The 21,853-nt window shown below is 44.0% G+C and overlaps 1 protein-coding gene across 1 annotated transcript in view; it reads right to left on the reverse strand.

Moving 5' to 3' along the window:
- Positions 1–289: 289 nt before the first annotated feature.
- The window catches only part of LOC122808423 (carcinoembryonic antigen-related cell adhesion molecule 5-like), a 1,123,850-nt gene continuing 1,102,286 nt past the window's right edge, over positions 290–21,853 (reverse strand). The window contains exons 3-4 of the mRNA XM_044079385.1: positions 21,373–21,651; positions 290–630 (exon numbers count right to left, since the gene is read on the reverse strand). Of these exons, the coding sequence (XP_043935320.1) occupies positions 290–630; positions 21,373–21,651 (620 nt within the window). The remainder of the gene's footprint in view (positions 631–21,372; positions 21,652–21,853) is intronic.

Raw genomic sequence — 21,853 nt, forward strand, 5'->3', positions numbered from 1 at the left:
ATTTCTGTGGTTGAAGGAGTGAGAGTCTGTGAGAGGTTATTTGCAAGATGGTTATGTTGCTGCAGGTGGGAAAAGTGAGGGGTGTTGTCATAGGTTGGAATTTGGATAGGGAGAGGCTTCTTCCTAATCTGGATGGTTTTCATGTCCTTGTAAGCTACTGTTCATCTGCCTCATTTTATAGGAAAAACAGAAACGCTGAAAATACAAAAAGTGCAACAAGCAACATACAGGAACTATTATAAGCTTAAAAGTTTTGTTCCATAAGCTTTATTGTTTTTTTTTTTCATTTTCAGAAGCCCAAATTATGGTACTTACGATATGTGATTAAATATCTTGACTGGCTGCTGTCCCTTCCAGTAACATCATTGCTTGCTGTACAAGTGTAGTTTCCATCATTTTCCTTGTTAAAGTTATACATCTCTACTTCACTTGCTTCAATAAGGACACCAGTATATGTGGCATTACTGAAAGACCAGCTGTAATTACTTTGAGGTAGTGACTGAGCTTCACACGACATTTTCAGACTTGAGTTTTCATGTACACATACTGCTTCTGGAACCTTGAACCAGTCTATCCAGTCATTAGGACAAGTATCAGCAGGTATATGCAGAGTCAGAGATGTAGGGCCATCTGTAAGAAATGAACATTCATTTATTAGAAAACAGGAACTGCCCTGCTACTAGCAATTCACCAAAATACTGCAGTAAAATGTGTAGATACTCTTTTGTGTTATCTGCTTTGCCATCCAATTGGCTTCATCTGAATTCCAGTTTTGTGATTTCTAATAACCCCTACTATTGATGACTGACCCAAACCTGTTTCTCTTCCTTTTTCTTCTAATCTTGCTAGTAGCTATCCATGTGCCTTCTGATTAACAAGACATAGGACACATGTTTCTCCGTTAATGAGTTACTGTTAACATTACAGTTCACGTCTCCCTTTGTAAAGTAACTCACTTGTTGATATCATTCCTCTTTTCTCCATTTCCCTTAGCTGTTTAGTCATATAATATTTTAATGTCATTTGCCTTGTCTGGTAAGACAAACATGTAAGGACAGGTACTTCTAACCTCCACCCCCATACAAACACTGCATACATTTCTAGCGGTTTGTTTTTCTTGTTACTTGATTTCTGCTATAGAAATATTTCAGAATTCCAAAATGTTAGTTAAACTGCATGTATTTTATACCCGGCAGATAAATATGGAATAAATGGTTACTCTATTTCTCTTGGTCTTCTAATTGGAAGAAATAATTAAGACTTTCTTCAGCCAGCTGCATCTTTTTCAGACTTGCCATACAATACACGTTATTGTTTGGTGTCTTCAAGGACAGCCTATAAAACATATTTATTAACCCACTGTACTTTATATTGTGCATTTGTTAGTATTCCTTCCTAATGATTTTGCACAGTAGAAATCCCTGATGAATCTTCTGTATGGTAGAAAATCTCTTAAAATGTTTTTTTCACTCATTATCTCAGCAATGCACAGTTTATGAGAGACTACAATGCTGAAAGACAGCAAATATTTTATTTTCAAACTACAGAAATATAACTATGGCAAGTCTACATAAAGCCACATTTACTTTATAGTGCAGTCACTTTGTACTGCAGAATTAGTATTTTAAGACCATAAATGTAGTCTTTCTGATTAATTTTCTTTAAAAAAAAGCAGTATTTTAGGACCATAAATGTAGTCTTTCTGATTATTTTACTTTAAAAACAGATCTGAGTTACTGTAATTAAAGTGTATTTGGTTGCACTTGTGGGACACTGTGCTAATGTAAATCTCTGCACTTCCTTACACCTCTAATTTTTTACTAGACTATACAAAATCATGCCAATAAACCATTCACAATAAGCATTCTTTAGGTAAATGCAACAAGCATAAGAAAAAAAAAACTGCATGTACATTTAAGAAGTCCTACAAACTCATACATGTCATTGTTACTTTTAAAAAGATGGCAATATATGCAAGATTAAACCCAGGTCCATGACATACAGTTGGATGATACCCTGAATGTGACTTGGCTGATCTGAGTCTGATAAGCAGCCCAGGCAAATTGGGATTGACATAGCAATGAACTTGTTCGCTCACTTCTGTCAGGGGAAAGGTCAGGGTGATGCTGAGACACATTTAATATTATAGTTACAGTAAACACTGGAACCAGTGATGGTACATATGCAGTTTGGTAAGGATGCAGGAGAATCGAGAGCACAAATGCAAAGGCAGGGTGATTTTCCCACTGTTCCCACACCTCAATAAGAAAAACTTAATAGAGAGGGAATTGACAGGTAAAATACAGTAGCAAATATGTTAGTGTGATAAGGGTGGCTACAGAAATGATTGTACCTGTCATAGTTTTACAGTACATGTGTAATGTTTAGGTAGTATGTTCTGCATTAATCCTACTTATAACCAAGCACTGAGTAACAGTGGCCTTTCTTCTGTGAAATGCAGATACTCAAAGACAAATGCTTTCCTTGCTTCCTAAGCTGATGTGTGCATGGCAGAAGATCAAATCAAAATTATGGGGATTTTTTTTTAATTGTAGTAATTTAAATCCATTGAAAATTTGATGCATAACTGTATCTTGCCTCTGCTCCCACATTTCCTATAAACTAGGTGCAGTGCATCTATCACTGTATGTCCACTGTGGGATACAGTGCAATCTGTATGCTACTCAGAACCATTTCAAATGTAGATCGGGGCTGTTTTGAGTTGGATGAACAGTCATGCTTTGTTCTTCTTCTACTCCAGTTGCTCCATTTTCTCTTTCTGTGGTGTAATCATCCCCTCTGCCATTTTAGTGTTTTAATGCTTCTGTTTTATCTCATTGACCCTATGATATAAGGCCTCCCCCAACTTAATCCCTGTTATTACATCCACCTGTCCTTTACAAACTTGTCACATAGGTGGAAAGGCAAACACCTGGGTGGTTGTGGAACTAGAATGGTCACATATGTGGGAGGTGAGTTTTTTCCTTAAATGTTTACATAAATCCCTACCCTCTGGTGTGCATTTTCCTCTCATTTTAGTCTTCAACTTACATCCCATCCTTCACATTTTCCTGTTATAAAATGCATAGTCACAGCAAAAGCGCAATCTCCATACTGAAGTGATGTCTAAACCTGTGACTTTCCCCATAACAAATTACAGCAGGCCATCGGCTGCTTGATCCTTTGCCACTAGCTAGCTTTCATGTACTTGGGAGACTGGCTGTTGAGAGGGGTCTACAAAGTACATGCTGAACCTTTTGTGTATGTTTATATCATGAAAATGGAAACAAGACATTGTTGCCATTACTAGAAATGTATAGTTGTGCAACCAAATGCAAGTGCTATCTGGGATTCCAATAAACTATCACGTTACAGATGTAGGAGTATCTACTGATTCTTACTAGAAAAGTGAATGCTGCTTAAACAGTTCATGTTGGGATTTCATCTAATAGTTCCACAGAGCAGGAGAGGGTTACTGTGACGTGCCCTAATTTCAGCATGTATTTCATCAGGTAAGTTTAATTCATTCTTAAGCTCATAATTAATTTACAGTGAGTTGTTTAGAAAAAGTACAATTTTGTACCTACCATAAATGTAGATGCTCGAGTGTTCACCCTGCTGCAGTCATCACACTAAGGTTATCCTGTCGTCGGGTGGTCCCGCAGTTGGCCAGATTTCCAAAGTCTTGGTCCGACGTCGGTTGCTGTCGCCTCATCCCTGACGTCAGTGTGCCAGGGGTACATATATTGCAACCGACGCCATTTTCTTCAGTTTTTCTTGCCCCAGATGTCAGGTGCCCCCAAAAAGGTGAGCCAAATTAGTGCCAAAAGGTGTGAACACTGTACAAACACAAAATCCCTTCAGCTATAAGCAAATACATCAGAAAGGCATAGCAAAGATTTAGCCAGTAGATCAGAGAGGTTGGAGGGAGGGTAACCTGGACTGCAGCAGGGTGAACACTCGAACATCTACATTTATGGTAGGTACAAAACTGTACTATGTTCATCGTGTTACCCTGCTGCAGCCATCACACTTGGGTTGAGTCCCAAAGCTAAGGTAGGGTGGAGGCATCATAGAGGGTTAGTGGAGGCAATGAGGCCCTGCAGAACTGCAGTGGCGAAGCCTGGCCTGGACTTAGAATAACGAGGTAAGTGATACTGTTTGGTGAAGGTGTGTACAGAACTCCAAGTTGCAGCTTCTAAAATTTCCTTGGTAGGAAACCCCCTGGGAAAGGCTGTAGAGGTAGCTGTTGCCCTGGTAGAGTGAGATCTAATGGTAGGAGGAACTGGTTTCCCATGATGGGTATAGCAGAATCGTATGCAATGGCCTATCCATTTAGAAATGAATTGCTTGGATATGGCCCTCCCTTGAGAAGCTGTAGCATAGGAAACAAAGAGCTGGTCAGTTTTTCTGAAAGCCTTAGTTTTATCCAAGTAGTAACAAAGCTGCCTGTGAATGTCCAAGGAATGCAGGAGTCTCTCACCTTTGTTCTGTGGATTGGGGAAGAAAGTGGGTAGGTGGATGGTTTGATTTAAAGCTACACTGGAAACCACCTTAGGCATGAAGGAAGGATTAGTTTGTAGATAAACTCTGTCTTCATGAAAAATGAGGAAAGGTTCCACTGCCATAAGTGCCTGTAATTCAGACACTCTCCTAGCAGAAGTTATTGCCAGGAGCAGGGCAGTCTTCCAAGATAGAAACTGAAGGTCTGCAGAAAAAGCTGGTTCAAAGGGAGCAAAGTTGAGGTCCCATGTTGGTGTAGGGGCTCTTCTAGGTGGTCTAATGTTTTTTTCCCCTCTGAGGAACTGCCTTAGAAGAGGATTTGAAAATAAAGGTGGATTCGTGCTGTAGTGAGCTGAAATAGCTGAAGCATGGATTTTAATTGAGGAGAAGGAAAGTCCTTTATGCAACATCTCAGCTAAATACTGCAGAATGTGAGGCATATGAGGCTGAGTTGTGTCTTGGCCTTTAGCTTGGTTCCAAGCACAAAGCCTTTTCTATTTGTCCGAGTAAGCCTTCCTGGTGCTTGGCCTCCTGGCCTCTAGAATAACATCCAGTACTGCTTATGAAAGAGGGGCTGGTGGGATGCTTAATTGATTTGCCATGCAGCCAGGTTTAAGGTTTTGATCTGGCTGTGTAGAATCTGCTTGTCTTGCTGCGTGTGCAAATGAGGTATTTGAGGCAATATCCGTGGTGGGCTGTGAGCCATATTCTTCAATAGCGGGTACCAGTGCTGGCGTGGCCAGTCTGGGGCTATGAGAATCAGTCGAGGTTTCTCCTTTTTGACCTTCAAAAGAACCTTTGTGAGAAGAGATAATGGAGGAAAGGCATATGCTGTCAGGTTTTTCCAACTGAAGGAGACAGCGTCCACTTTCCAAGCTTGATGGTGGAATGTCCTTGTACAAAATTTTGTCAGCTGGTAGTTTTGAGGACTGGCAAACAGGTCTAAATTTGGTAGACCCCATCTTTGAGTTAGGGGGATTGTGGCTGACAAAATTTGCAGATGACTGCAAACTGGGCACCATAATTGACACTCCATCAGACACAGACATCCTCCAGAGAGGTCTCATAGAAATGGATAACTGGTGCCAGAGCCATGGCCTTAAGCTAAATGCCAAAAAATGTATAGTCATACCCTTTGGGAAAAACAAGGTAACCCCTAATTACCACACAGGTGGTAATCCATTAAACACGGAAGAAGTTATCAGGGACCTGGGGACCCAAGTTGACAGTAACCTCTCTTTTGACACTCACATTGCCAAAGTGGTAAGGAAGACCTTTTACATTGCCCACCTGATCATGAAGGGATTCACATCCAGATCAGGAGAGGTCATTGTACCCCTGTACTCTTCACTTATCAGACCAATGATTGAGTACAACGCCCCATTCAGAATGTACCTTACCCGACACCTGCAGCAGTTGGAAAGACCCCAAAAGTTCCTCACCAAAAGGATAAAGGGGCTCAAACATATGTCATACGATGCCCGACTGAAGAAACTCCAGCTCTATTCAGTCGCATACCGTCTGCTCAGAGGTGATCTGTGCCTGACATACAAGGCCATGTCCAACCCGGAATTAATGGACATGCTCCACCTCAAAAATCCAAATCCACCAGAGCCACGAGAGCAAGAGACTTAAACCTCAACACGGATATAAATAGGATGTGCTGGAGGGACAGATTCATCACCCAGAGACTCTCTACACTATGGAACAGAATCCCAGTCCATGTGAGGCAGAGCCCCTCACTGACTCTGTTCAAGAGAAATCTTGACGAGTGGATGGGAGATCGTAGGTTTACCCCGGGAATCATCTCTGTATCACTGCTGGACAGAGGCACAGCAAACTAATGGGTATAGTATTCTCATCCTAAGGGTTGGTGAAAGCCACACACACTCTGGCTAGGCTTATAAATGCCCTAGGGCAGATAGCCTAGTATGAACCTATGAACCTATGAACCATTGTAAATATTTGTGGGTCTAGCTTCCACTCGTGGGGATCTTTGATGCTTCTGCTTAGGTCGTCTGCCAATGTGTTTTTCTGTCCTGGCAGGAATTGAGCTTGTAACTGGACTTGGTAAGCCAGAGCTGTGTTCCATAAGATTATTGCTTGCCTGCAAAGAGGGTAGGAATGTGTGCCCCCTTGTTTGTTTATGTACCACATTACTGTGGTGTTGTCCGTCTTTATTGCAAGTTGTCCTGGCTGTAGTAGATCCTTGAAAGCTGTCAGAGCTTTCTGTACAGCTAGCATCTCTTTTTGGTTTATGTGCAGTTTTCTTTGTTCTGCAGTCCATAGGCCTTGAATGCATTGCCCTGCCATGTGTGCCTCCCAGGCATAGTCTGAAGCATCTGTTGTGATAGTTTGCCTGGGTGGGATCAAGGTGAAAGCTGACCCTTGTTGAGGTGACATGCCTGTGCCCACCATAGAAATTCCTGTTGAAGGCAGGGAATGAGAGATATCACTGTGTCCAAGCTGTGGCTGTGTTGAGACCATACGCTTTTTAGGTACCACTGTAATTTCTTCATATGCAGTTTTGCAAATGGTATTATCAGAATGCAAGATGCCACGAAGCCCAAAGCCTGCAGAATTTTTCTTGCAGTTAATTGGGTCTTTGTTGCCATTGTCTTGAAATATTGAGTCAGTTGTAATTGCTTGTCTGGTGTAAGATAAGCCTTCTGGGCCGTTGTGTCCAAGCTGGCACCCAGGAATGTCATTTTTTGTGAGGGTACTAGTTTTGACTTATTTTCATTTACTGTGTACCCCAGACAATTTAGTAGATGCTTCACAAAAGCCAGATGTTGTAAGAGAATGTATTTTCTTTCTGCTTGGATGAGGCAGTCGTCCAGATATGGGTATATTTGAATTCCTCTTTGTCTGCAGTATGCAATTACTGGTGCCAGGCATTTTGTAAATACTCTGGGCGCAGTAGATAAGCCAAAGGGCAGTGCAGAGAATTGATAATGGGTTGAACCTGCAATGAAACGGAGGTATCTTCTGCAACTTTTTCTGATAGGGACATGCAGGTATGCCTCCTTGAGGTCCAACGTTACCCGCCATGCTTCCTTGCCCAACATGGGAAGTAGCTGCTGTAGTGTTAGCATCTTGAATTTGGGAACTTGTAAGTAAGTGTTTAGAATTGAAAGATCCAGAATTGGTCTCCAAGCATTTTCTTTTCTGGGTACTAGGAAGAGTCTTGAGTAAAATTCTTGGCCTTGCTCTTGAGTTGATACCCTTTGAATGGCTCTCATGGCCATGAGAGCTGTAATTTGTTTTTGAGCCTCTGCCCTTTGATTTTGTGGCAGGTTTGGCATTCCTCTTTTTATTGGCAAGGTGTGAAAGTGGAATCTGTATTCTCATAAAATTATGTCCAGGACCCATTTGTCCTTTGTGACCATGTGCCAGTTGTCTGCAAATAGTGCTAGTTTTCCCTCCAAGGGGGCTGACAAAAGAGCTTTGTTTGGCCAGCTGAGGTGCAAGTCATTGAGTTTGCCTTCTGGTGGGTTGAGACCTGTCTTCTCCTCCCTTCTGAGTTGGAGTGCCCCATTGGCGAGGCTTATACTGAGCTTGTGGTTGTCCTCTGCCCCCTGGGCGCCTGCATTTACCCCTCTGAGGCCTGTCAATGGCTGGAAAGGACCAATTTTTTGTTGGCCAGTTTCTGCTGAAGCGAGGGGGTTGTACTTGTAGGAAATCTTTGACTGTCTGCATTGATTTCACCTTATTTTCCATTTTCTTTAAAACTTCTTCTGCTTTAACACCAAAAAGAACATCTGGCTGTAAGGGAGCATCTAGTAGTTTTGCTTTAACATGATCAGGCAGACTTTGTTCCTTTAACCAGGCATGCCTATGTATAACTGATCCAGTGACAGCTGCTCTGCAGGAGGCCTCTAAAGAATCAAACCCAAATTGTAAGGTATGTTTGCCCACCTGCTCGGTGGTGTGCAACAAATCCTGTGCTTCTTTCAATTCAGATTGTTGAGGTAGGGTGGTTATCTTTTGTTTTAACTGAGAGATCAGAAATTGCTGATACTTAAGCATATGAAATTGACAGTTTAGTGCTCTCATAGCTAAAGTGGCTGAGGTGTAAACCTTTTCCCCCCATCTGTCTATTGCTCTTGAATCCCTTTCAGAAGGTACTGGGTTTTTAGCCATGGAAGCCTTAGCCCCCTTGGGACCCTGGGAGATAGTCTCTGGGTCAGCTACTAGGCTTTTGTAAAGGAATTTGTGGGAATCAGGTACTCTGTACTATCTGTCAGGCTTGGCCGGGGCAGGAGGTAGAGAGTCAGGGTTGAAACTGGATTCTAAATAGACATCATCCACAATGTCCAAAACAGGAGAGATGGCTAGAGGTCTGTGTTGGGGGAGTAAAAAAAACTCTCTGAGCCTTTTCTTGGAATCAGAGTAATCCTGACCTTCCCAGTGAAAATGTTCCCTCATAGTGTGTAAAGTTTCCCCAAAAGAGTAATCTTCTGGAGGGGAAGCTGAGGGAATAGAGTCCTCAGCATCAGAATCTTCATAAGGAGAGAAGAAATAGTCTTGGTACTCAGAGGAATCCGAAGAAATAGACAGTTGTTCAGAGGAAGCAGAATCTTCCTCTTGTCTAGGCCTTTTGTCAGGAGGAGGCTGTGAACCCCTGATAAGAGAAATCAAATCTTCAGCCATTTTGAGCATCTGTTTTTTAGGCATAGGGCCTTGAACAGGAGACTGAAGTGAAGCCTTTTTCGATTTAGAAGGAGTCTTCGACTTGGAAAATGTTTTGACTGTAAAAGTCGTCGGTCTGAAAACACCTTCAGAAACCGATGGCGTTTCAGAAGTACCGTAGTCCTTGGAAGGTAAATCATCGGAAGGGCCTGAAGTAAAAGGCTGCGTCGGCCTAGTACATTCTGTCAAAATATCTGTAGCGGTCTCGGGTTCCAGAAAGTACAGTTTTGTACCTACCATAAATGTAGATGTCCGATAGGTATGCATCTGCAGTCAACACATATGGGTTGTCCTGCCTCAGGCAGCCCTTCGGTCGGCCGGATTCCAAAGTCTGGGTCCGGCGTCGGCTGATGTCGCCCCTTCCCCGACGTCACAATGCCTGGGGTATAAAAGCGTCAGCCAATGCCATGTTCCTCAGTTTTTCTTGCCCCAGATTCCAGGTGCCCTCTAGGAAGGCTAAATTTGGAAAAATGCAGTAAAAAATCCAAACATTTGCAAAAAAAAAAAAAAAATATATATATATATATATATATATATATATATATATATATAGTACAGTTTTGTACCTACCATAAATGTAGATGTCCGATAGGTATGCATCTGCAGTCATCACATATGGGTTGTCCTGCCTCAGGCAGCCCTTCGGTCGGCCAGATTCCAAAGTCTGGGTCTGGCCTCAGCTGATGTCGCACTTTCCCCGACGTCAGAGCGTCTGGGGTATAAAAGCATCAGCGGACGCCATCTTCTTCAGTTTTTCTTGCCCCAGATGCCAGGTGCCCTCTAGGAAGGCTAAATTTGGAGAAATGCAATAAATTCCAAGCATTTGCAAAAATATATATAAATATATACAAACAAATACACCATAATAGATCCCCCAGCTAGCTAATAGAGGGGTAAGCACCCTGGGAATACCACAGAGGGGAAGGAAGGAGGGAAAACCTGACTGCAGATGCATACCTATCGGACATCTACATTTATGGTAGGTACAAAACTGTACTATGTCCTTCAAGGATGCATCTGCAGTCATCACATATGGGTAGAATACCATAGCCAATCTGGGGGTGGGGGAACTAAGTAAAGGATGGTGTAGTTAATATACCCTGCAGGACTGCCGTAGCAAAGCCTGCTCTGGATCTGGAGTATAAAGGTAAATTGTAATGCTTGGCAAATGTATGCATGGAGCTCCATGTAGCAGCTTCTAAAATGTCCTTGGTAGCCACCCCTCTTAGGAATGAGGTCTAATGTTTGCTGGCACAGTTTTTCCATGAAAGGAGTAACAAAAACGAATGCAATTTCCTATCCATTTTGAAATTGTCTGTTTTGAAATTGCTTTTCCTTGTGCCCCAGCAGCATATGCTACAAACAATTGGTCAGTCTTTCTGTAACTTTTAGTTCTGTCCAAGTAGTAGCGTAATTGTCTGTGTATGTCCAGAGTGTGCAGAAGTTTCTCCCCTTTATTTTGTGGATTTGGGAAGAATGTAGGCAAGTGAATTGCTTGGTTCAAGGATACCCTGGATACCACCTTTGGCATAAATGTAGGATTGGTCCTCAAAGAAACTCTGTCTTGATGAAAGATAAGAAATGGCTGCACTGCCATTAAAGCTTGTAACTCAGATACTCTTCTTGCTGAAGTTATGGCCAGAAGGAATGCAGGTTTTCAAGACAGAAACTGTAGATCCGCCGATGCTGCTGGTTCAAAGGGAGGAAGTGTTAGTTTTTCCAGCACAAAGTTAAGGTCCCAAGTAGGTAAAGGTGGTTTCCTTGGAGGATTGATGTTTTTGATTCCTCTTAGAAACTGTCTTAGTAGAGGATGCAAAAAGACAGGCGGATTAACATTGTATTCTGCTGAAATTGCTGAGGCATGTATCTTAATGGAAGAGTAAGACAGGCCATTGTGGAACAATTCTGCCAAGTATTCCAGTATATGTGCCATGTTCATCACTGTCACATCCAGGCCTTTTGTTGTGTTCCAAGTGAGAAATCTTTTCCATTTTGCTGAATATGCCTTCCTTGTGGAAGGCCTGCGAGCCTCCATAATAATGTCCTTCACTCTCTGGGATAAGTTATCCTGAGGAGGAGTCATGGTATTCTCCAGGCAGTTAGTTGCAAGGTTTTCAGGTTTTGATGCAGAGTCTTGAAATTGTTCTGCATCAGTAGCAGTGGCCATAGGGGGAGAAGCCACGGTTTCGTCTGTGACATGCCCTTTAACAGTGGGTACCAGTGCTGCCTTGGCCAGTTTGGAGCTATCAGAATCACTCTGGGCTGCTCTGCCTTGATCTTCAGTAAAACCTTGGTCATTAATGGGAGTGGTGGGAAAGCATAGACTGTTAGAGCTTTCCAGCTGAAAGAGAGAGCGTCCACTTTCCATGCTTGTGGGTGGTATGTCCTTGAGCAGAATGTCTTCAGTTGATGATTGTGGGGGGAAGCGAACAGATCTATTTCCGGCCTTCCCCATGATTGTGTTATGAGTAAGAAAATGTCTGGGTGCAGCATCCATTCGTGTGCATCCATGGTAGTTCTGCTTAAGCTGTCTGCCAGTATATTGTCTCTCCCTGGCATGAACTGGGACTGTAGTTGTATATTGAGTTTTAAGCAAAGTTCCCATAGATTCATTACCAGTCTGCATAGAGGGTAGGAATGGGTGCCTCCTTGCTTGTTTATGTACCACATAACTGTGGTGTTTGTCTGTCCTGATGAGCAGGTGGCCATGATGAAGGAAAGGTTTGAAGGCCTCGATTGCGTGTATCACTGCCAGCATTTCCTTTTGGTTTATGTGCATGCGGAGCTCTTTTTGAGACCATAGCCCTTGGATGCATTTGTCCTCCATGTGTGCTCCCCAACCTCGGTCTGAAACGTCCGTGGTGATGGTTTGGTTGGCTCTTGGTTTGCTGAAGGGCAACCCTCTGTTCGACTGGCAGGCTTGAGCCCACCACAGAAATTCCTTTTGAAGGCATGGAATGAGTGGGATCAAAGTTTCTAGGCTGTGACTGTGTTGAGTCCATACATTCCTTAGGTACCATTGTAATTTTCTCATATGCAGCCTGGCTTGTGGAATCAGAAGAATGCAGGATGCCATGTAACTCAGGGCCTGTAGGATTTTCCTTGCAGTCAGCTGAGTTTGTCTTGTCAGATTCTTGAAGTAATCCGGTAGTAGTTTTTGTTTTTCTTCTGTGAGAAAGGCCATTTGGGTGGTTGTGTCTAGATCCGCACCCAGAAAGGTTATTCTTTGGGATGGAACAAGTCTTGATTTTTGGATGTTGACTGTATATCCCAAGGCCTGTAGTAGGTGGATGGCATAGTCCAAGTCCTTTAACAATATTTTCTTGTTGTCCGCTTGTATAAGGCAGTCGTCCAGATATGGGCAGATTTGAATCCCCTGAAGTCTGCAGTGTGCAATTACTGATGCCAGGCATTTCGTGAATACTCTGGGCGCAGTAGATAAGCCAAAGGGCAATGCTAAGAATTGATAATGCTCTGACCCTGCAAGAAATCTGAGGTGTCTTCTGCAACTTTGTCGAATAGGGACATGCAGGTATGCCTCCTTGAGGTCTAGAGTCACCAGCCAAGACTCCTTGCCCAGCATGGGAAGGAGTTGCTGTAGAGTCAGTATTTTGAATTTTGGCACAATGAGGTAAGTATTCAGTGCGGACAAGTCGAGAATAGGCCTCCATTGATTTTCTTTTCTTGGAACAAGGAATAATCTGGAGTAAAATCCTTGGCCTTGCTCTGAAAGAGGTACCTTTTCTATGGCTTTCATTTGTATTAATTTGGTAATTTGCTTCAAAGCCTCTGCCCTCTGATTTGGTGGCAGGTCTGGCATTCCTTTTCTTTTTGGCAATGTGTGGAATGGAACCTGTATCCTTTGTCTATTATTTGCAGTGTCCATGTGTCCCTTGTAATAAAGAAAGCTTTCCGCCCAAAGGTGCTTCTAATTGAGCCCTGGTCGGCGGGGTCAAAATAAAGTCATTGAGTCTGTCCTGGTGTAGCAGTTGTGGTTCCTGCACTACCTCTCTGGTTGGTAGGCTGCCACTGACGGCCTCTGTAGGAGCCTCTAGCTTGCCCTCTACCTCTGGCATGCCTATTCCTGCCTCTCTGAGATCTGTCTGAGTCTGGAAAGGACCAATTCTTAGTAGGCCAATTTCTGCTGAATCTCGGTGGTTGGACTTGCAGAAAGTCTTTGACTGTTTGCACAGATTTTGCCTTTTCTTCAAACTTCTTTAAGACCTCCTGAGCCGTGGAACCAAATAATTTTTGCTTTTCCATAGGAGCATCCAAAAGCTTAGCTTTAACATGGTCTGGTAAAGATTGTTCCTTCAGCCAGGCATGCCTACGTATAACTGCACCTGTCATAGCTTACCTACATGAAGCTTCCAATGCATCATAACCACACTGTAAAAAATGGTTACTAACCTGCTGGGAGTTATGTACCAGATCCTGAAGGGATTTACGATCAAGGGATTCAGAAGAGGACAGCTTCTTATGCAATTCATCTAACAAATACTCTTGGTACTGTATCAAATGAAATTGACAATTTAATGCCCTCATGGAAAGAGTTTCAGAAGTATAGACTTTCTTACCCCATCTCTCTAAAGCTCTAGACTCCCTTTCAGAGGGTAGAGGATTTTTAGCAGTGGCAGCTGCAACCCCTTTTGGGCCCTGGGAAATTGTTTCTGGGTCAGCAGAGTGGGCCTTGTACAGGTGTAGATGTGAATCCGGGACCCTGTAGTACCTATCAGGTTTGGCAGGAGCCGGAGGGAGAGAGTCAGGGGCTGTACTAGCATCAGAGTACACATCATCAATAACATTCAAAACAGGGGGTATAGCTAAAGGCCTATGCTGAGGTAAATGTAAAAAGGTCCTTAATCTCTTTCTAGAATCAGAGAATTCCTGACCCTGCCATTGAAAATGTTCTCTCAGAGTGTAGTGTCTCTCCAAAGGAAAACTCTTCAGGAGGGGAGGCCGAGGGAATAGATTCTTCAGCATCAGAATCCTTGTAGGCCGAATAAGCCTCCTCCTGGGGGTCTGACAGAGCAGAACCATCCGTGGACTCATCTGAGGAGTGGGGGTCAGAGGGCTCAACCCTGGGCCTTTTGTCTGGATGTGGTTGAGAGCCCCTGTCCAGATGAGGTTGAGAACCTCTAATTAAAGAGACGAGATCCTCTGCTAGGCTAAGAATCTGTGAGCCAGTAGAAGGTCTCTGAGAGGAAACCTTGGGAGGCAAAGCTTTAGTAAGTTTAGCAGCTTTTGCCCTAGAGAAAGCCTTAATGGACATGGATGCAGGGGGTCTGGCTGCACCACGTGCAGGAGTAGACTTGTCTAAAGGAATGGTGTCGGATGTTTCCTGGACACCGGTTTCAGTAGGTAATTCAATAACCGACTCGGCCGGGGCCTCCGGGGCCGAGGTATTCGATTCTGTGGTTTCGGTAATAGGAAGTACCAAGGACTCGGTTTCAGCCGAAACCGAGACACTCACGGTAGGCCTGACCGTGGTTTCAGCCGAAACCATGGCCCGCGTGTGTTGGTCCTTGTCCTTCCATTTTTTAACTAAATGCGAAGTCGGAGTCTCCGACGGCATCTTGTAAGCAAAACTAGCCCCAAAAAATTCCTCTGCAAACTCCGACCGACGTCTAAGAGTCCATCGGTTGAAGGAAGCACAGGCTGAGCAGGCCGAGACGTCGTGGTCTGGGCCTAGGCAAGGGAGGCAGTAAGAGTGGAAATCCTTATGAGTTATTTGTTTCCCACAAGTTAAACAATTATTAACTTTATCTGACATCGGCTGAGGCAAGAAAGAGTCCCCAACGGGGTACTTAGCTTTTTCGAAGTCTTCGGTAGCTGAATCACAGGAGCTGGCCGACCGGCACTTGCGAACTGCTTCTGCTTCGGGCACCACGCGGCAAGGAAGACTGAAGAAGATGGCGTCGGCTGATGCTTTTATACCCCAGACGCTCTGACGTCGGGGAAAGTGCGACATCAGCCGAGGCCAGACCCAGACTTTGGAATCCGGCCGACCGAAGGGCTGCCTGAGGCAGGACAACCCATATGTGATGACTGCAGATGCATCCTTGAAGGACATATGTATAAACAAATACACCATAACAGATCCCCCAGCTAGCTAATAGAGAGGTAAACACCCTAGGAGTACCACAGAGGGGAAGGAGGGAGGGTAAACCTGACTGCAGATGCATACCTATCGGACATCTACATTTATGGTAGGTACAAAACTGTACTATGTCCTTCAAGGATGCATCTGCAGTCATCACATATGGGTAGAATACCATAGCCAATCAGGGGGTGGAGGTACTAGGAAAAGGATGGTGTAGCTAAGATACCCTGCAGGATAGCCGAATCAAAGCCTGCTCTGGATCTGGAATATAAAGGTAAATTGTAATGCTTGGCAAATGTATGCATGGAGCTCCATGTGGCAGCTTCTAAAATGTCTTTTGTAGCCACCCCTCTTAAGAAGGCTGTGGAGGTGGCTGTGGCTCTCATAGAATGAGGTCTAATGTTAGCTGGTACAGTCTTTCCATGAAATGAGTAACAAAAGCGGATGCAATTTCCTATCCATTTTGAAATTGTCTGTTTGGAAATTGCTTTTCCTTGAGTACCAGCAGCATATGCTACCAGCAGCTGGTCAGTTTTTCTGAAACCTTTAGTTCTGTCCAAGTAGTAGTGCAACTGTCTGTGAATGTCCAGGGTGTGCAGCAGTTTCTCCCCTTTGTTTTGTGGGTTTGGGAAGAAGGTAGGCAAGTGAATAGCTTGATTCAATGAAACCCTGGATACCACCTTTGGCATAAAAGTAGGATTAGTTCTTAATGAAACTCTATCCTGATGGAAAATAATAAATGGCTGAACTGCCATCAGGGCCTGCAATTCCAAAACTCTTCTTGCTGAGGTTATTGCCAGAAGGAAAGCAGTCTTCCATGAGAGGTACTGTAGATCTGCAGATGCTGCTGGCTCAAATGGAGGCAGTGTTAGTTTTTCCAACACGTAGTTAAGGTCCCAAGCAGGTAGAGGAGGTTTCCTAGGAGGTTTGATGTTTTTGATTCCCCTTAGAAACTGTCTTAGGAGAGGATGAGAAAAGACAGGAGGATCAGTATTGTACTCTGCTGAAATTGATGAAGCGTGAATCTTAATAGAAGAGTAAGACAGTCCATTGTGGAACATTTCTGCCAAATATTCCGGGATATGTGCCATGCTCATCATTGTTGCATCTAGGCCCTTTGTGGTGTTCCAGATGAGAACTCTTTTCCATTTTGCTGAATATGCCTTCCTTGTGGAAGGGCGGTGAGCTTCCAGAATAATATTCTTTACTCTCTGGGATAGCTTATCCTGAAGAGGAGTCAAGGTATTCTCCAGGCTGTTAGTTGCAATGTTTTCAGGTTGGAATGTAGAGTTTTGTAGCTGTGCTGTGTCAGTAGAAGTGGCCATAGAGGTATGGGCCAAGGCTTCGTACGTGACAAGCTCCTTAGCAGTGGGTACCAGTGCTGTCTTGGCCAGTCCGGAGCTATCAGGATCACTTTTGGCTGCTCTGCCCTGATCTTCAGTAACACCTTGGTCATTAATGGAATAGGAGGGAATGCATACACTGTCAGATTTCTCCAGCTGAAATTGAGAGCGTCCACTTTCCACACTTGTGGGTGGTATGTCCTTGAGCAGAATTTCTTTAGTTGATTATTGTGGGGGGATGCAAATAGATCTATGTCCGGGCTCCCCCCAAATTGTGTTATCTGTTGGAAAATGTCTGGGTGCAGCATCCATTCGTGTACATCCATGATATTTCTGCTTAAGCTGTCCGCCAGTATATTGTCCTTCCCTGGCACAAACTGAGCTTGTAGCTGTATATTGAGTTTCAAGGAAAGATCCCATAGATTCATTGCCAGCCTGCACAGAGGGTAAGAATGGGTACCTACTTGCTTGTTTATGTACCACATAACTGTGGTGTTGTCTGTCCTTATTAGTAGATGGCCTTGATGCAGAAAGAATTTGAAGGCCTCGATTGCATGTATCACTGCTAGCATTTCTTTTTGATTTATGTGCATGTTCAGCTCCTTTCGTGACCACTGTCCTTGGATACCTCTGCCCTCCATGTGTGCTCCCCAACCTAGGTCTGAAGCATCTGTTGTAATAGTTTGTGAGGTTTTTGGCTTTGTGAAGGGCAGCCCTCTGTTGGACTGGCTGGCCTGAGCCCACCACAGAAATTCCTTGTGAAAGGCATGGGATGAGTGGGATTAAAGTTTCCAAACTGTGACTGTGCTGAGTCCATAAACTCCTTAGGTACCACTGTAGCTTTCTCATATGTAGCCTTGCTTGTGGAATCAAAAGAATACTGGATGCCATGTAACCCAGGGCCTGCAGGATTTTCCTTGCAGTCAGCTGAGTTTGTCTTGTCAGATTCTTGAAGTAATCGGGTAGTTGACTTTGTTTTTCTTCTGTGAGATAAGTTATTTGGGTGGTTGTATCTAGATCCACACCCAGAAAGGTTATTCTTTGGGATGGAACAAGTCTTGATTTGTGCATGTTGACTGTATATCCCAAGGCCTGTAGAAGATTGATGGCATAATTAAAGTCCTTTATCAGAGTTTGTTGGTTGTCCGCTTGTATAAGGCAGTCATCCAGATATGGGTAGATTTGAATCCCCTGGAGTCTGCAGTGTGCTATTACTGATGCCAGGCATTTCGTGAATACTCTGGGCACAGTAGATAAGCCAAAGGGCAATGCTGAGAATTGATAATGCTCTGACCCTGCAAGAAATCTGAGGTATCTTCTGCAACTTTGTCTGATAGGGACATGCAGGTATGCCTCCTTGAGGTCTAGAGTAACCAGCCAAGACCCCTTGCCCAGCATGGGAAGGAGTTGCTGTAGAGTCAGCATTTTGAATTTTGGAACAATGAGATAAGTATTCAGTACGGACAAGTCAAGAATAGGTCTCCATTGATGCTCTTTTCTTGGAACAAGGAATAGTCTGGAGTAAAATCCTTGGCCTTGTTCTGAAATAGGAACTCTTTCTATGGCTTTCATTTGAAGTAAGTTTGAGATTTGTTTCAAAGCCTCTGTCCTTTGTTTTGGTGGCAGACCTGGTATGCCTTTTCTTTTTGGCAATGTGTGAAAATGGAACCTGTATCCGTTGTCTATTATTTGGAGTGTCCATTTGTCTCTTGTAATGTTGTGCCAATTTCTTGAGAATAAAGAAAGCTTTCCACCCAAAGGTGCTTCTAATTGAGCCCTGGTTGGCGGAGTCAAAGGAGAGTCATTGAGTTTGTCCTTGTGCAGCAGTTGCAGATCCTGAACTGCCTGTCTGGATTGGAGGTTGCCATTGATGGCCTCTGTAGGAGCCCCTAGCTTGGCCTCTACCTCTGGCACGCCTGTTTCTGCCCCTTTGAAATTTTTCTGTGTCCGGAAAGGACCAATTCTTGGAAGGCCAGTTTCTGCTGAATCTAGGTGGTTGGACCTGAAGAAAATCTTTAACTGTTTGTACAGATTTTGCCTTTTCCTCAGATTTCTTTAGGACGTCTTGAGCAGTGGAACCAAATAACTTTTGCTTTTCCAGTGGAGCATCCAAAAGCTTAGCTTTAACATGTTCTGGCAGAGATTGTTCCTTCAGCCAAGCATGCCTGCGTATGTAAACACCTGTCATTGCTGACCTACATGAAGCTTCCAATGCATCATAACCACACTGCAAGAAATGGTTGCTAACCTGCTGGGAATTATGTACCAGATCCTGAAGGGATTTACGGTCAAGGGGTTCAGAAGAAGACAATTTCTTATGCATTTCTTCTAACAAATACTCTTGATACTGTATCATGTGAAATTGACAATTTAATGCCTTCATAGCAAGAGTGGCAGAAGTATACACTTTTTTACCCCATCTCTCTAATGCCCTGGACTCCTTTGCAGAGGGGAGTGGGTTCTTAGTCGTAACAGCTGCAACCCCTTTAGGGCCCTGTGAAATAGTTTCAGGGTAAGCAGAGTGGGCCTTATAAAGAAAATTATGTGTGTCCGGGACCCTGTAATACCTATCAGGCTTAACAGGGGCCGGAGGCAGAGTATCAGGGGTCATACTCGAGTCAGAATATACATCATCAATCACATTTAAAACAGGAGGAATAGCCAAAGGTCTATGCTGAGGTAAATGAAGAAAAGTTCTTAGTCTTTTCCTGGAATCAGAATATTCCTGGCCTTGCCATTTGAAATGCTCTCTCATAGTGTGAAGGGTCTCCCCAAAGGAAAGCTCTTCAGGAGGGGAGGCTGAGGGAAAAGATTCCTCTGCATCCGAATCCTCGTAGGCCGAGTAAGCCTCCTCCTGGTAGTCTGAGTGGTCCGAGCCAACAGAAGCCTCCTCTGAGGAAAGGGGATCAGGAGGATCCATCCTGGGCCTTTTGTCTACAGGGGGTTGGGAGCCCCTGTCCGGATGAGGCTGAGAGCCCCTAATTAAGGAGATCAGGTCCTCTGCTAAAGTTAAAATCTGTGAACTAGAAGAAGGTCCCTAAGGGATAACTCTGGGAGGCATGGTTTTAGTGTGCTTTGCAGCTTTAGCCCTGGTGAAGGCCTTAATAGACATGGATGCAGGAGGCCTGGCTGCACCACGTGCTGGTGTAGCTTTATCTAAAGGTATGGTGTCGGAAGATTCCAATACCCCAGTTTCGGAAGGCAATTCTGTAACCGACTCGGTAGGAGCCTCCGGGACCAAGGCTGTCGGTTGTATTATTTCAGGGTTCGGAAGTTCCAAGGACTTGGTATCAGCCGAGACTGAGACACTTGTGGTAGGCCTAACCGCGGTTTCAGCCGAAACCGCGGGCCGCGTGTGTCTGTCCTTGTCTTTCTGTTTGTTAATTAAATGCGATGTTGGGGTTTCCGACAGCATTTTGTAAGCAAAACTATCCTCAAAAACTCTTCTGCGAACTCCGACCGACGTCTAAGAGTGCGTCGGTTGAAAGAAGCGCAGGCAGAGCAGGCCGAGATGTCGTGGTCTGGGCCTAAGCAAGGAAGACAATAAGAGTGGAAATCCTTATGAGGTATTTGTTTCCCACAAGTTAAACAATTATTAACTTTTTCTGACATCGGCTGAGGCAAGAAAGAGTCCCCAACGGAGTACTTAGCTTTTGAAGTCTTCGGATAGCGAAATTACAGGAGCTGGCCGACCAGCACTTGCGAACTGCTTCTGCTTCGGGCACCATGCGGCAAGAAAGACTGGGGAACATGGCGTCAGCTGACACTTTTATACCCCAGGCATTGTGACGTCGGGGAAGGGGCGACATCAGTCGACGCCGGACCCAGACTTTGGAATCCGGCCGACCGAAGGGCTGCCTGAGGCAGGACAACCCATATGTGATGACTGCAGATGCATCCTTGAAGGACATCTGCGGTAGTCAGTGGCTGCGTCGGAGCCTCACTGATAACCGGAGAACCGGAGACCGGATCAACCGAGGCCTCAGAATCGGGCTTAGGCCTGGGCTGTCGGTCCTTGTCCCTGCACTTTTTGTGCACGCCGGTAGTCGGTAGCTCCGACAGCATGTTATAGTTACATTTTCTACCAAAAAAATGTCGTGCGAAATCAAATCATCTTTTAATAGTACGTTTATTAAATCTAGCACAAAAACGACAAGAAGTGACGTCGTGATCAGGTCCTAGGCAAGGTATGCAATAAGAATGAAAATCCTTATGAGGTATTTCCCACAAGAAATACAATTGTTAACTTTTTCTGACATCGGTCTGAGGCAAGAAAAGTTTCCCCAATGGGGTACTTAGATTTATAGAAGACTTCGGTCTGAAATTCGAATTCGAAAATCTCAGGAGTCAGCCGACTGGCACTTGCGAACTGCTTCTGCTTCGGGCACCACGCGACAAGAAAGACTGGAGAAAATGGCGTCGGTTGCAATATATGTACCCCTGGCACACTGACGTCAGGGATGAGGCAACAGCAACCGACGTCAGACCAAGACTTTGGAAATCCGGCCGACTGCGGGACCGCCTGACTACAGGATAACCCTAGTGTGATGACTGCAGCAGGGTAACACGATGAACATCATATCACCTAGTGTCACATAATCAATTGTGCATTTTGAAAAAAATACTGCATAAAACTTTAATATGCTAAAAAACATGTTTCTCAAAAATCAGTTATGTGCTGTAATTCTGAAGTATAAGAAAAAACATTTAGGCATTCATTGTTGTACTTACAATAAACTGTCATACTGGTAAAATCACTAGTCTCATTATTAAGTCGATTCTGTGCAGTGCAGCTATAGTTCCCTGCATCTGCAGGCTTTGCAGCTTTTATGATGAGCTCTGAGCTTTCATTGCTGCACTCATAGTGGTCACCACACTTAGGTTCACTGCTGTTTATGTACCAGGTGTAAGTCAGATGATTCCCTGCTGTTGTGTTGCAGTTCAAGGTAACATTGTCTCCTTCCTTTACTACTTCAGGTGTGACTGTGACTATGGGCTTAGATACACGAACTGCAAAACAAAATAAAATGTAAGTATTATACAACTGTTGTACTGATATCTTAGATATAAATCCAAGATATAAACCATACTTGCAATAAAATACTGGTTGTCAAGCTCAAAGAAGTGTGTGCTCATGACGCAGTATCTAGAACACAGTCTGTCCATGCTTAAATGGTTCTATCATGGCAAGAGATACAATCAAAATAAGCTA

Source organism: Protopterus annectens, chromosome 8.part0 (genome assembly GCF_019279795.1).
Source record: "Protopterus annectens isolate FY-2018-M chromosome 8.part0, PAN1.0, whole genome shotgun sequence".
Taxonomy (NCBI): domain Eukaryota; kingdom Metazoa; phylum Chordata; order Ceratodontiformes; family Protopteridae; genus Protopterus; species Protopterus annectens.